General features: G+C 58.7%; 2 protein-coding genes across 2 annotated transcripts; one reads left to right on the top strand and one right to left on the bottom strand.

Moving 5' to 3' along the window:
• Positions 1-2,548: 2,548 nt before the first annotated feature.
• On the top strand, positions 2,549-3,286 carry LOC121153874 (immortalization up-regulated protein-like). The gene is made up of 4 exons (XM_040976630.1): positions 2,549-2,683; positions 2,769-2,827; positions 2,968-3,030; positions 3,158-3,286. The coding sequence occupies exons 1-4, from the start codon at positions 2,551-2,553 to the stop codon at positions 3,263-3,265; spliced, it is 363 nt and encodes a 120-aa protein (XP_040832564.1). The 5' UTR covers positions 2,549-2,550; the 3' UTR covers positions 3,266-3,286.
• A 118-nt stretch (positions 3,287-3,404) lies between these two features.
• LOC121153873 (protein YIF1B-like) lies at positions 3,405-11,795 on the bottom strand. Its single transcript, XM_040976629.1, has 8 exons — positions 11,754-11,795; positions 6,084-6,322; positions 5,869-5,973; positions 5,689-5,767; positions 5,484-5,541; positions 4,929-5,084; positions 4,723-4,816; positions 3,405-3,775 (listed from the first exon to the last, which is right to left on the bottom strand). The coding sequence occupies exons 1-8, from the start codon at positions 11,758-11,760 to the stop codon at positions 3,620-3,622; spliced, it is 894 nt and encodes a 297-aa protein (XP_040832563.1). The 5' UTR covers positions 11,761-11,795; the 3' UTR covers positions 3,405-3,619.
• Between the last annotated feature and the right edge of the window lie 512 nt (positions 11,796-12,307).

Here is a 12,307-nt window from a genome sequence, read left to right as displayed (position 1 = left end):
CAGGGACAAGGGAAGCTCACCCAGATGCCGACACGGATGCTGCTGGCCGGAAGGGGAGAGCATCCGCCCCCGCCTTGCTGTGCTCACACGACCCTCCTGTCAGCACTCCGAGTCAGCGGCATGCGAACACATGAGCCTATAAACACGGTTAGCCTCGTGAGAGCCAAGCTGAGCTTCGCCAGGTGCACCCACAGCCCCTTGGCACCTTCCAAAGGCTGGCTCGGCAAGGTGGTTCTGAGAAGGGCTGGCGTGGTATAGCAGGTTGAGGAATCCGGGAATGCTGGATACAATCCTGACAGCTCTGCTTCCACTCCAACTCTGCCAATGTACCCAGGAAGGCAGCAGACCATGGCCAGGTGTTCAGGCTCCTGCCACCCACAGGAGATACCCAGTGCAAGTTCCTGTCCCAGCCGCAGTCATGTGGGCGTTTGGGGAAATGACCCAGCAGATGGGACTTCTTGCGTGATGTGTGCTTGGGAGGGTCAGCTCCAAGGATGTGGTTAATTTCAAAGGAAACATTCTGGGATGGGGATTACAGTGTTTACAGACCAGGGCATTCTGTTCACGTAAACTGCAGGCCAGTGAGCAAACCAGAGCTTGCGGCAGCTGTCTTTACAGTCACTCAGGAGGTCCTCCGATGCACAGGCCAATAGCCACCTCTTCCTAAGTGGCAGTGATGATGTAAGACCCCAAGGATGGGAGTGGCCAGCAGGTGGAGTGCTAGCCACAGGGCCAGCCCCCCCAGAGGACTGCTGAGCCACCGGAGAACACAAGGGCCTCTTCCCCAGAGGGGAGAGGGCACCACGGCAGTTCACTGGAAAAAGCAGCAGAAGGCAAACGCTCAATCCCAGGGCAAGGCCCTGTAACAGGGCAGTGCTATCTTGCATCCACACCCACAGACCAGTGGGGGGAAGGATAGATGGTGGCTGCTGGCTCTGCCCGTTAGCTGAGTGACGGGGAACAGAGCCTCTCCAAAGAAGGGGGAGAGGGTTCTTTCCTGGTGATGACCATGTAGGCTGACCACACCCAGCACTCTCACCCACTCTAGCTTAGGCTTCCTCCCCGCCACACTGTTCCCCCACTCACAATACAGACGAGGCACGTGGCGCAAGCTGAGGGTGTACAGGGAAGGACCCTCCTGCTTCTTCCCATACGGTCGGAGCAGGAGGGATGGGAGCAGCGAGGACCAAGCTGTCTTGGCCTGTTCACCCACCCTGCAGACTCCAGCTCCCTGCTGATGCACCTGGGAAATCCACACACGATGACCCAAGAACTTAGGTTCCCACCACTTGGTGGGAGACCCAGATGAATTCTGTGCTCCTAGCTTCAGCCTGGCCCAGACTGGGCCATTTGGGGTATGACTCAGCAAATAGGAGATCTGTTCCTGAGACTTTGAAATAAACCTTGGACAGGTAAACTAGGGGTGGCAGCAATACCAACTGCATGTGGGCTGGATGTTGTCTTCCCCAGTCCCCCCAAATTCAGCCCCTGGTAGCCTCCTTGTCATGGGTGCTACAGGGAGGTGGGAGCTCGGGGAAGGCTTTGGGAGGCTCTCAGGAGACAGCAGGAGGCAGACACCTGGCTGAGTCCCAGCTCCTCCACTTGCGATCCACCTGGGGAGGCAATGGAAGATGGCCCACGCACACCCACGTGGGAGACCCCCGGCTCGTGCCTTGGGCCAGCCCCAGCGCTTGGCAGCTATCGGGAGAGAAGCAGCAGATGTAAGAATTCTTCCCACTCCTGCCATCCGCCCCCCTCTCTCACTGCCTTTCAAACATCCGATTCTGCTCTTGGTGAGGAGCCACTCTGGGGCCAGCTGGGCACGGCAGCCCCAACTCACATACCAGCTTTTAATTTAAGGACAGAAACAACCCAACACTTCACAAGCATTTACTCGGTGACAGACACAGTCCCGGAAATCTCTCCATTTGATCCTTAAATCTAGGGGGAGGGCAGGCAGCAAGTGGGCTAAGTCATCACTTAGGAGTTAGAGGGCTGGATGCTCCACTGGTGATCCAGCCTCCTGCTGTGATGTAGGAAAAACAGCAGGGTGCTCCCTGTGGGAGGCAGAGAGGGCCACCCAAAGACTCGAGTTCTTGCCACCCCCCACCCTGTGGGAGACAGAGGGAGCCCCTGGCTTAGGTCTGGCCCAGCACTGGCTGTTGGGGCCATTTAGAGTACCAGCAGATGAAAATCTTTCTGCCACATTGTCTTTCAAATAAACAATCTTAAGAACACAGAAGTCTAGGCGAAATGCAGCAGCCTGGCTCCAAATCCGTGTCCCTCACTTTAGACACTGCTGTTCAAGGTCACAGAGGGGAGTGACAACAAATGACCTTGCAACAGGGTCTGGTGTGAGGGAGCCACTGGTGCCATCAGCGGAGAAGTGTCCTGAAGGAGCACACAGCCCCAAACCTCCCATCCCCACACCCCCAGAGAGCCCCTCCTGCCGCTCAAGGCCAGCCCCAGAGGCTGCCCGCTGCCCACCTTCCCCATTCCCCACAGGGGAAGGGCTGGGTGGGGCCGGAGAATGGCAGTGAGTCAGAGCTAATGGCCCAGGACAAAGGTCGGGTGGGGCGCCCCAGCACCCCCATCCTGGTATTCCTGGGCGGGGCAGGTCCCCGCTGCTTCTGCGCCTGCCGGTCAGACCTTGCCAGACCTCCTCATACCACCGCAGAAGCAGGTGCGCTCCTGGGGAGTGTGGAGGGGGGCAGGAGCGGAAGGGGCCAGGGGTCCCCTGCATCATTCAACCTAACCTCTCTCCACAGCCATGGACCCCAAGAAGCATGGTCACCCCAAACCTCCGGGGGCGCCTCACCATCCAAAGGTAAGCCACCCCAACTGACATGTCTCCAAGGGGTGCAGAGGCTCACCTTGGCCCCCTAGGGCTCTGGCATCGTTAAGCTGCCTGCCCATCGGTGGGGAGCGGTTAAGGGACTCTCTGCCTCAATGTCGCATTCCACACAGCAAGGCCATGGCAGCTCCTCGGACTCGAGCAGCAGTTCCAGCGACTCAGACTCGGATGGCAAGGTAAGGAACTGCTCCCCGATGCCCCAGTCCCCAAGGTCAGAGTCCCAACCGCGGGGTGGAGGGGTTTGGGTCCCACGTCCACTTCCTGCACAGTACCATCTCCCACTCACTGTCCTCATCCCCGTAGCATCACGCTGCTGGCTCCAAGCCAAAGCCACACGATGGCACCTCGGGCAAGGTCAAGAAGCCCAAGGTGAAGAAAAACAAGGATAAGAGCAAGAAGCCCTCCCACTGATGGGTCCCAGCCCGGTTCATTAAAAACCTTTCCCTGCTTTCCGCTTCCGCCTGTGCGCCCTCCGTGTCCGGCCCGGGCCCGCCCCCTGCCGGGCGTCCTGGGCCCTGCGCCCTCCGCGCCGCAGCCAAGGAGACCAGCCCTTTGCCCATCGGGTTTATTGTTGGGGAGCAGCGGCCGCGCTCTGGACACGCGGCCTGTGCAGCGGGACATCTCTCAGCACCTTGGTGGGGGAGTGGGGAGGCTCGCGGGCCGGGACGGTCCGGAGCCGGGGCGGAGATGACAGTGGCAGCCGCACGCGTGCACACGCACCGGCGGCGGCGGCGGCAGCAGAGGACGAGGTTTCGCTCAGCACCCTCACCGCACCAGGTGGAAGGTGAGCCAGTACATGAGGAGAGGCTGTGCCGCCGCCACGGCCATGGTCAGGTACATGCGCAGCTGGTTCCGCGCCCCGCGCACCGGCACCCCTTCGGCCGCTGCCTCGGCCAGGATCTTCAACCGCAGCGTCCGGATCTGGGTAGGGAGGAGGGAGCTGGGGTCAAGGCGGGGTGTGGGGGGCAAAGCACCTGAGAACCGGCAATTCAAAGGTGATGTTGGTGGAAGAGATTGTTTGAAAACCATGCGTAGTTTTTCCGTTAATAGTCATCTTCTGTGAGCTTTTTGGAGGACCTCACAGAGGCATGGATTTCAAATTTGGCTTTTTCTGCACCAAAATTTCTGTAGCCTTTTTATTCTCTTTTTCATGAGCCTTTGGGAGTGCCTGGTGCTATGCAGGCAACGCCACACAAGTCCCTGTCCCTCCACAGTCTCAAGCATCTCCTGCTGGGTTGGAGGGGCTTGGCTCCCCAAAGTCCACCCCACAGGGGTGAGGGCCCACTGGTGCCCTGGGAGCCTGTGGCCCCCACCTGAGGCAGGGGTTAAGGCTGGCCAGGGGACGATCTTTCAAGACAAGCCCGAAGTACTAGACTGAATGAACTTTACAACTTTAAAATGGGGACACCAAAATTAAAGCTTATGGGTATGTTTGCTGTACAAATGCAGAAACGGAAGTTTAAAGCAAGGAAGCAATCTGCCCGAGGTTTTGGTGATGCTGGGGGTTGGCCCAGGCCTGATGAACCCCATTACTTAACCAGTACCCAGTCTCAAGCTGCAAAGACTCACAATCCCTTGGGGGGAGGGTTGGCAGGAAGGCCCTCCAAGTGAGGAGAGTAGAGTGAGGGCAGAATCCAGTTCACAGCCTGCTGGGCATTCCCAGCCCCGGGCCTGGCTAGACACCTCTTTCAGGAAGCCCTCCTGAGCACCTAGGCTGGAGTCGCCATCCCAAGCCCCTAAATTCAGTTACATGGCTCTGGTCTAAAGTCCCAGTGGATGTCCTCTGCTCGGGTACCCCCAGGGACTCCCTGCCTGTAGAGGGTGTGGGCTCATGCCCTCAGCCTCCCCCAACCTGAGCCCTGGCTTACCATGAACACAAAGATGGACACACAGCACCAGCCCAGCACCAGGTAGTAGCCAATCTTCCCAAAGAGCAGGCCCATGAGGACGCCGCCAATCATGCTGAGGAGAGTGGAGGCTGGGCTGAGAGAGGAGGCCCAGGGAGGGCAGGCCCAGGGAGAGCTGGCCCAGGGAGGGCAGGCCCAGGGAGAGCTGGCAGGGGATGGGCACTCACCCGACATATTTGTAGCCCAGGAAGGCCACCAGGTCGATGGTGGTGAGGTCAGTGTTGACAGTGAGCAGGTAGAGACTGAGCAGGATGGCCAGCACCTCCAGGGCCAGCCAGGCCAGCGCCGAGCTAGCCTGCAGCCCCAGGAGGTCCGGGGAGAACCTGAGGGGTACCCACAGGCCGTCATTCACCTCCCTGGGCAGCTGCCGTGGGGCTGGCAGACCTGAGCCCAAACCCTGGGAGGGCTGGGGGGGCCCGGGGAAGCACAGAGGCTGTGCCTGGCCTGGTTAGGAGGGGCCGCCGAGTGGGCTACTGGGAGTGGGGCAGGGGGCTAGAACAGGCCATCAGTGGACAGTGGGGTTTGGGGAGAGAAGGGGGTACATGGCCAGGCCAGCATCCAGTAGAGGGGTAGGCGCATCTACTTAGGGGGCAGTGAGGAAGAGAAGGCAGGGCTCTGTGTTGAGCCAGTGGGAGAAAGGTGGGGCTGCTGTCCCAGCCCCTGTGACCCGTGTGACCCCCGTGACCCCCGTGCTGCCTTCTCCTCGCCCCCACCTCTCTTACCTGTCCTGGGTGCCGAGGGCCAGGCCAGCCACCAGGATGTAGGTGATGAAAGCCATGGCTGTAGGGCAGACAGACACACACACACACACACACACACACACAAGCTGAGGGCGCCACCCTGGGCTCCAGGTACCCAGTTTCTTTGCCCCCCAACTCGCCACTCTCCCCAGGAAGTAGGATGCGGGAGGTGGTCAGGAGGGGAGACCTGGAATGTAGAGGTCTGGAGCGTTGATGTCGAAGCGAGGGGCCACGGGCGTGTCCTGCTGGTACTGCACCTCCCAGTCCTGTGGGCAGAGTTGGGGGGCAGCAGCCAGGACCCCCAGTGGGGCTCCTCCCCCCACCTGCGGGCCCAGGCTCTGACCCCCTCAGCGCGAGCGGTGCTGACCTGGTGCAGGTAGGGGAAGACGAGCAGGCCCAGCTTCTTGCCCACGTACACGGTGTCCACGGCAAAGTAATACTTGAGCTTGGTGATGGGGATGAAGCGGTCGATCTGGGGGGGGAGCGCTCAGGCCTGAGGGAGACGCCGGGGAGCGGGGCTGGGGCGTCTCCTCCCGGGCCTGCCAGCACCTCCCGTCCCTGCCCCTACCCCGGCCCACTCACATTCTTGTCCACCAGCTCCTTGCCCTGAGCGGCCAGGCTGCTTCCGTAGGCCATGGCCATGTTGGACATGGGGTCAGTCAGAAAGGCAGCCTGCGGGGAAGCAGCCGCTGCCGGGTAGCCCAGGCTGCTGGGGACCCGCTGGGGCCCATACCCCCGACTCTGGGCCGAGCTCGTGTCATCAAAGAGCTGGTGGGGGTCGGTCATGCCGGGCTGGGACACTGGGATCCTCCGTTTTGAGGCTGCAGGGAGAGGACAGGGAAGGCTCAGGCATCTTGCAGAGCCTTCACCTCCCACACCTGCCACATCATGGAGTGCGGCTTTCGATGGGCTGTGTGGGGCTCAGCTGTCCTCCATCCGTCATCTCCATCCACACCCATGTCCACACATCCCTGTACTTCCCTCCCTCCCTCCATCATCCATCCATGCCCAATCACCCCACTCGTCACTTGTTCATCGTTCATCCACATCTGTTTGTCCACCCATATCTGCCTGTCCCTCTCCCATCCATCCAGTTATGATGGCAGCTGCTCCATGCACATGGTCCTCTATGCATATGGAGCCTCTCGCAAACAAGGCCTCTGTCCCAGTCTCCTTCCCCACTCCCCCTGGCTCATCATCTCCTGCCTCTTGGCCTCGTGCTGGGCACCACCTACTACCCACACAGCTGGCTTCTGGCAGAGAGCAGATGGGGAAGGGGACAGGGGAAGGAGGGGTCAGCAGACCAGGCCAAGGTGGGAGGTCTGGGGGAGGGAGGACCCAGATGCGCCAGAAATGAGCTCAATGAAGGGGGGGCAGGAATGAAGGAAGGAGGTGACCACACTATGTCCCCAAACATATGGCCATGCGAGTGACCAGGTGGGTGGGGCTGCCGTCTGTGGTGCTGGAAGCAGCCGGGACTTCACACCCGCACCAGGGACTGGCTTCTAACCAGTGAGCAACGTGGTCACAGCAGATACAGGCGGCTTCAGAAATCTTGTGGAAATACACAATTACAAATTACATCCAGAACGGCCAGTACGCTGGCTCAACTAGCTAAACCTCAACTTCCAAGCACTGGGATCCCATATGGGCACTAATTCGCATTCCGGGTTGCCCCACTTCTCACCAAAGCTCCCTGCTTGTGGCCTGGGAAAGCAGTAGAGAATGGCCCAAAACCTTGGGACTCTGCACCCGTGTGGGAGACCTGGAAGAAGCTCCTGCTTCCTTGCTTTGGGCTCACCTGGGGAGTGAACCAACAGATGGAAGATCTTCCTCTCCATGTCTCCTTCTTTCTGTACATCTGCCTGCCTTTCCAATAAGAAATCTTTTTTTTTTTTTGTAAAGATTTATTTAGGCCTGGCGCAGTGGCCTAGGGACTAAAGTTCTCACCTTGAACATGCCGGGGTCCCATACGGGCGCCAGTTCTAATCCCAGCAGCTCTACTTCCCATCCAGCTCTCTGCTTGTGGCCTGAGAAAGCAGTCGAGGATGGCCCAATGCCTTAGGACCCTGCACCCACATGGGAGACCTGGAGGAGGTTCCTGGCTCATGGCTTTGGATCAGCACAGCTCCAGTCATTGTGGTCTCTTAATACTTATTTATTTTTATTGCAAAGTCAGATATATGGAGAGGAGGAAAGAGAGGAACATCTTCCGTCCGACGATTCACTCCCCAAGCAGCCACAACAGCTGGAGTTGAGCCAATTCGAAGCCAGGAGCCAGGAGCTTCTTCTGAGTCTCCCATGTGGGTGGAGGGTCCTGAAGGCTTTGGGCTGTCCTCAACTGCTTTCCCAGGGTCACAAGCAAGGAACTGGATGGGGAGTGGGGCTGCTGGGATTAGAACCAGCATCCATATGGGATCCCAACGCATTCAAGGTGAGGATTTTAGCTGCTAGGCTATCAAGCTGGGTCCCAAAATAAATCTTTGTTTGTTTTAATATAATTTTATGACACAGTTTCACAGGCTCTGGGATTCCCCCAGCCCCTTCTAAAGCCCTCCCCCCCATATTGAATTCCTCCATATTGTTACAGTATTACAGATCATATCCAGTCAGGATTCCTTCATTGCAGGCATGGACCATACAGAGTCCAGCATGTTACTGTCCAGATAAATTCAACAGTTTCATTGGGAGACCATCCTTGGTCTGAAAGTAGAGCTGGCAGAATATCATCTCCTCCAACGAGATGTCACTATACAACTTCAACAGGAAGAAACATCAAAATTAAGAAAAAAAAAAAAAAAGAAAGAAAGAAGATTCCACCCATGGCCTTGTGGTGCAGCAGGCCAAGCCGCTGCCTGCAGACAGCAGCCTCCCATGTGAGAGTGCTAGTCGGCATCCAGGCTGCTCCACTCCCACCCAGCTCCCACCCAGCTCCCACCCAGCTCCCTGATACAACGCCTGGGAAAGCAGTGGCGGATGCTCCAAGCACCTGACCCCTGGGTTTGACCTGGCCCTCTCCTGCCTGGTGTGGCCATGCGGGGAATACATCAGCGGCCAGAAAAGTCTCCCTCTCTATAAAAATCAGGTCTAGGAGCGGACACTTGGCACAGTGGTCACACACTGCCTGGGATGCCTGCATCCTATGTGGGAGTGCTTGGTTCGAGTCCCAGTGCCATCTCAAGTCCAGCAGGAGGAGGTTCAGACACTTGCTTCTTGCCTTCCACCTGGCCCAGCCTCCGCAGCTGCCAGCACGTGGGGCGAACCAGCACGTGGATGATCTGTCTCTGCCTTTCAAATAAACGAGATCAAATGAATAACTCAAAGAGCTGTTCTCACCTAGAACTTTACATTTTTAAGTTTGTTTTGATTTAGAAAAAGGAAATCAATTTTCTTCATTTATTTGAGACGCACAGTTAGAGAGAGGTCTTGTCATTTGCTCACTGACTCCTCAAAAGGCTACAACACCCAGGCTTGGAGCAGGCGAAGCCACAGAAGCCCAAGCTCTAGCCGGTCCTCCAACATCAGTGGCAGAGCAGCCGTCCTCTGCTGCTCTCCACGTGCATTACCTGGGAGCTGGATCAGAAGTGCAGCAGCAGGGGGTGAAATGACACTCCCTTAGGGCAGGCTGGCATTGCAAGTGGAGGTTTAACTCACTGTGCCACAGCAACGACCCCTTCCAGGAACTTTTAGAAGCTCTCCTGGGCTTACCGAGATGTTCCCAGCACGACTGCAGCCACAAGGAATCAGAGGATCCTGGTCAGGGACTTGGATGTGCCTGTTTTCTCCACATACAAGGCAGTGGGTGAAGCTGCCGCTTGTGGTGCTGACATCCCATCTCAGAACACCAGCTCGAGTCCTGGCTGCCCACACTCTTCTGCCCACCACTCTCTGGGCTGGCGCCCAGCCCTCCCTCTCCTGCACACAGCCGCAGCTCTGCCCACACTACCCACTCTCTGAGCTGGCACCTGGCCCTCCTGCTCAGGCACCGGCCGCTGCACACAGCCCCAGCTCTTCTATTAGTCTCAGAAGAAGCGGTAGCACCACGTCTCTTTCCCTTTCCCACTTCAAGTCTGTGATGAATTTGGAAGGCAAAATGAGAGACAGAAAGCCTCACTGGCTGTTTCACTCCCCACATGGCTACAATAGCCAGGACTGGGCACAGGCAGAAGCTGGGAGCCAGGAGCTTCATTAGGGTCTCCCAGGTGGGTCAGAAGGGCCCAGGAGTTAGGGCCATTATCTGCTGCCTTCACGAGTGTCCCAGCAGGAATGGGGATCAAAAGTGGAGGACCTCGGACTGTTATATGGTGGGGTGGCATCTGAGGAGTAGCTCCAGGACTGTGCCACAGTACCCACCCTGCCCCTCCCGGCCAGCAGGTCCCCCTTCTTGAAACCTCAGTGTGGGGCCCTTCCATTCCTGTCACCCCATTCACAAGAGGTATTTAGGGGTCTGCCCCTCTCCACTATCAAGGCCCAGGCTGTTGTCACTTGGGGAGTGAATTATCGGATGGAAGATCTTCCTCTCTCTCTCCTATGTATATCTGACTTTCCAATAAAATAAATTAATCTTTATTAAAAAAAAGAAGAAGAAGAAGAAAAAGAAGGGCAGAGCTACAGAGAGAGGTTGAGTCACAGAGCTCTTCTGTGTGCTGGCTCACTCCCAGCTGGCTGAGGCAGGCTAGCGCCAGGAGCCAGGAGCGTCTTTCAGGTCTCCCTCGTGGGCAGCAGGGGCCTGAATACTGGAGCCATCTGCCTCTGCCTTCCCCGAGTCATTATGGAGCTGAGCAAAAACCCACACCCATATGAGATGCCAGTGTTGCAGGTAGTTGCTTTACCTGCTATGCCAGAACTCCACCTCCAAAGTTTTCTAAAAAGGGCCCGGCAAGGTGGCCTAGCAGCTAAAGTCCTCACCTTGCACACGCTGGTTCTAATCCCAGCGGCCCTGTTTCCCATGAAGCTCCCTGCTTGTGGCCTGGGAAAACAGTGGATGATGGCCCAAAGCCTTGGGACCCTGAGTCCAGGTGGGAGACCCAGAAAAGCTCCTGGTTCCTGGCTTCATATCGGCACAGCTCCAACCATTGCTGCCACTTGGGGAGTGAATCGTCAGACGGAAGATCTTCCTCTCTGTCTCTCCTCCTCTCTGTATATCTACCTTTCCAATAAAAATAAATAAATCTTAAAAAAAAAAGTTTTCTAAAAAAAAAACCCTTGGCTTTACACAGTCGTCAGTCTCCCATAGGTCCCTTTCAACTAATTGCTTGTGCCCTGCTCCTTGAAGTGTGTAGCCTAATTTTCAACCCTTGTCCTCCTTTTCCGCCTGGCACCCACAGCCGTCTCTCTCACACCTGGCACTCTGGCTATCTCCGGCCACCACTGCTCCCCTGGGCCCTGTCCTGCCCAGCACCTGTCAGAATCACAGCTGCTCTGTTGGCCTCTCAGGCCTTCCTCCCTTAACAGTACACAGCGCAGGGGGAGGCCCGATGGCAAGGGCAGGTGGGGGGCTGGAGGAAAGGCCTTTTCTCTGCACTGTCACACGCAGCACCCTTGTCCCCTCCGGGCTGTCCATGCTAACCCACGCTGCTTGTTCCCTTCTGGGCACACACTGCAACTTCTAAGCCAAGACTCACTGGTCTGCTTGCTTCCTCGGCCTGGGCTGGACCGCCTACGCCTCTCCCATCTGCCACCAGCCAGCTCATCGTGAGCTGCACCGTCTTTCCCCACTATTGCTGGACTCTCCCTGGATGCCCATGGCACCCGCATCCGCCCCCATGGATGCCCTGCACGAGCTGGTCTCACCACCAGCTCCAGCAGCCGGCTTCTGCAGGCAGGCAGCTCCCGGAGGTGCACAGCTCGGGTCCCTGCCAGGGCCAGCACAGGCACCTCTCACACAGGGGCGAAGGGAGGGCGAGCAGGCCAGTCCCTCTGCAAGCGGCCCTAATCACCCCCCAGATGGTCTCTGTCCTGACCCCGCCCCAGCACAAACTCTGCGCGGACCAGGGCGTCGCCGGTCACTCCCAGCAACAGCCCCCAGCAGGAGACCCGCTGCGTCGTCCAGGCTCCGGTCTTTACCCGGCCCTGCCCAGCTCACGGAGGGCCACGAGGGGTCCGCATCGCAGGAGGACCAGCCGGGAAAGACGGGCCCGCCTCAATGAATGGAAGCCGCGTCTCTCCGCGCGCACGCACACACACACGCCCCGCGTCTCCCGCTCCAGGCACTTCCTCCAGAACCGCTCCCCGGACGCCCCCTGCGCGGACCTGGCATCCCGGCGCCGTCCACACCTCGCGGCTCGTGACCTCCGGCCGACACTGACCTCGCCAACCGCCGCCCCGCCACACCCGCCGAGCGCCCTCAGCCGGCCACGTACGCCACTTACGCAGCCGGGGCGTCCCCGCCGCCTAGCCTGCCGGGTGCATCCTTCCCCGCCGCTCGCAACGTGCCCACCGGGCTCCCGTAGCCACGCCCCTCAGTGCACGCTCAGCCAATAGGCCTCACGAAGGCGTGGAGGCCGCGCCCTCCCACGGTGGCTCAGGGCGAGAGGGAGTGGCTTACATAAGAGGCGGGGTCTAGGGTCTGGTGACGTCAGGGGAGCGGTAGGAGGGCGGGGCCTGCCCTGGGCGTCGACGCTGTCGCCGAGGACGGGTCGCGAAGGAGCCTCTGGGAAATGGAGTTTTCTTCAGGCCGGCGCGGGCTTTGGGTGACTAGGGTATCGGGGTGCGGCGGGCCGGGGGTCGCGGGGCAGGGCCGGCGCTGTGTGGGGGGCTGCCAAGCGGATACAGTTGTGTGACACTGAAATGGACACCGAGAGTGA

Source organism: Ochotona curzoniae, unplaced genomic scaffold (assembly GCF_017591425.1).
Source record: "Ochotona curzoniae isolate NIBS_2020 unplaced genomic scaffold, NIBS_Ocur_1.0 contig_2699, whole genome shotgun sequence".
NCBI classification, from domain to species: domain Eukaryota; kingdom Metazoa; phylum Chordata; class Mammalia; order Lagomorpha; family Ochotonidae; genus Ochotona; species Ochotona curzoniae.
The sequence above is the reverse complement of the archived record's forward strand: the minus strand, read 5'-3'. Positions and strand labels throughout refer to the sequence as shown.

Bases quoted from the DNA above. Each gene is read 5' to 3' on its own strand.
- LOC121153874 (XM_040976630.1), top strand. From the start codon at position 2,551: ATGGCCCAGGACAAAGGTCGGGTGGGGCGCCCCAGCACCCCCATCCTG. The intron at 2,684-2,768 runs GTGCGCTCCTGG...CTCTCTCCACAG, and splicing joins TCATACCACCGCAGAAGCAG to CCATGGACCCCAAGAAGCAT. The intron at 2,828-2,967 runs GTAAGCCACCCC...CATTCCACACAG, and splicing joins GGGCGCCTCACCATCCAAAG to CAAGGCCATGGCAGCTCCTC.
- LOC121153873 (XM_040976629.1), bottom strand. The intron at 4,817-4,928 runs GTGAGTGCCCAT...CACTCTCCTCAG, and splicing joins CTGGGCTACAAATATGTCGG to CATGATTGGCGGCGTCCTCA. The intron at 3,776-4,722 runs GTAAGCCAGGGC...CTCCCTACCCAG, and splicing joins TGTCCATCTTTGTGTTCATG to ATCCGGACGCTGCGGTTGAA.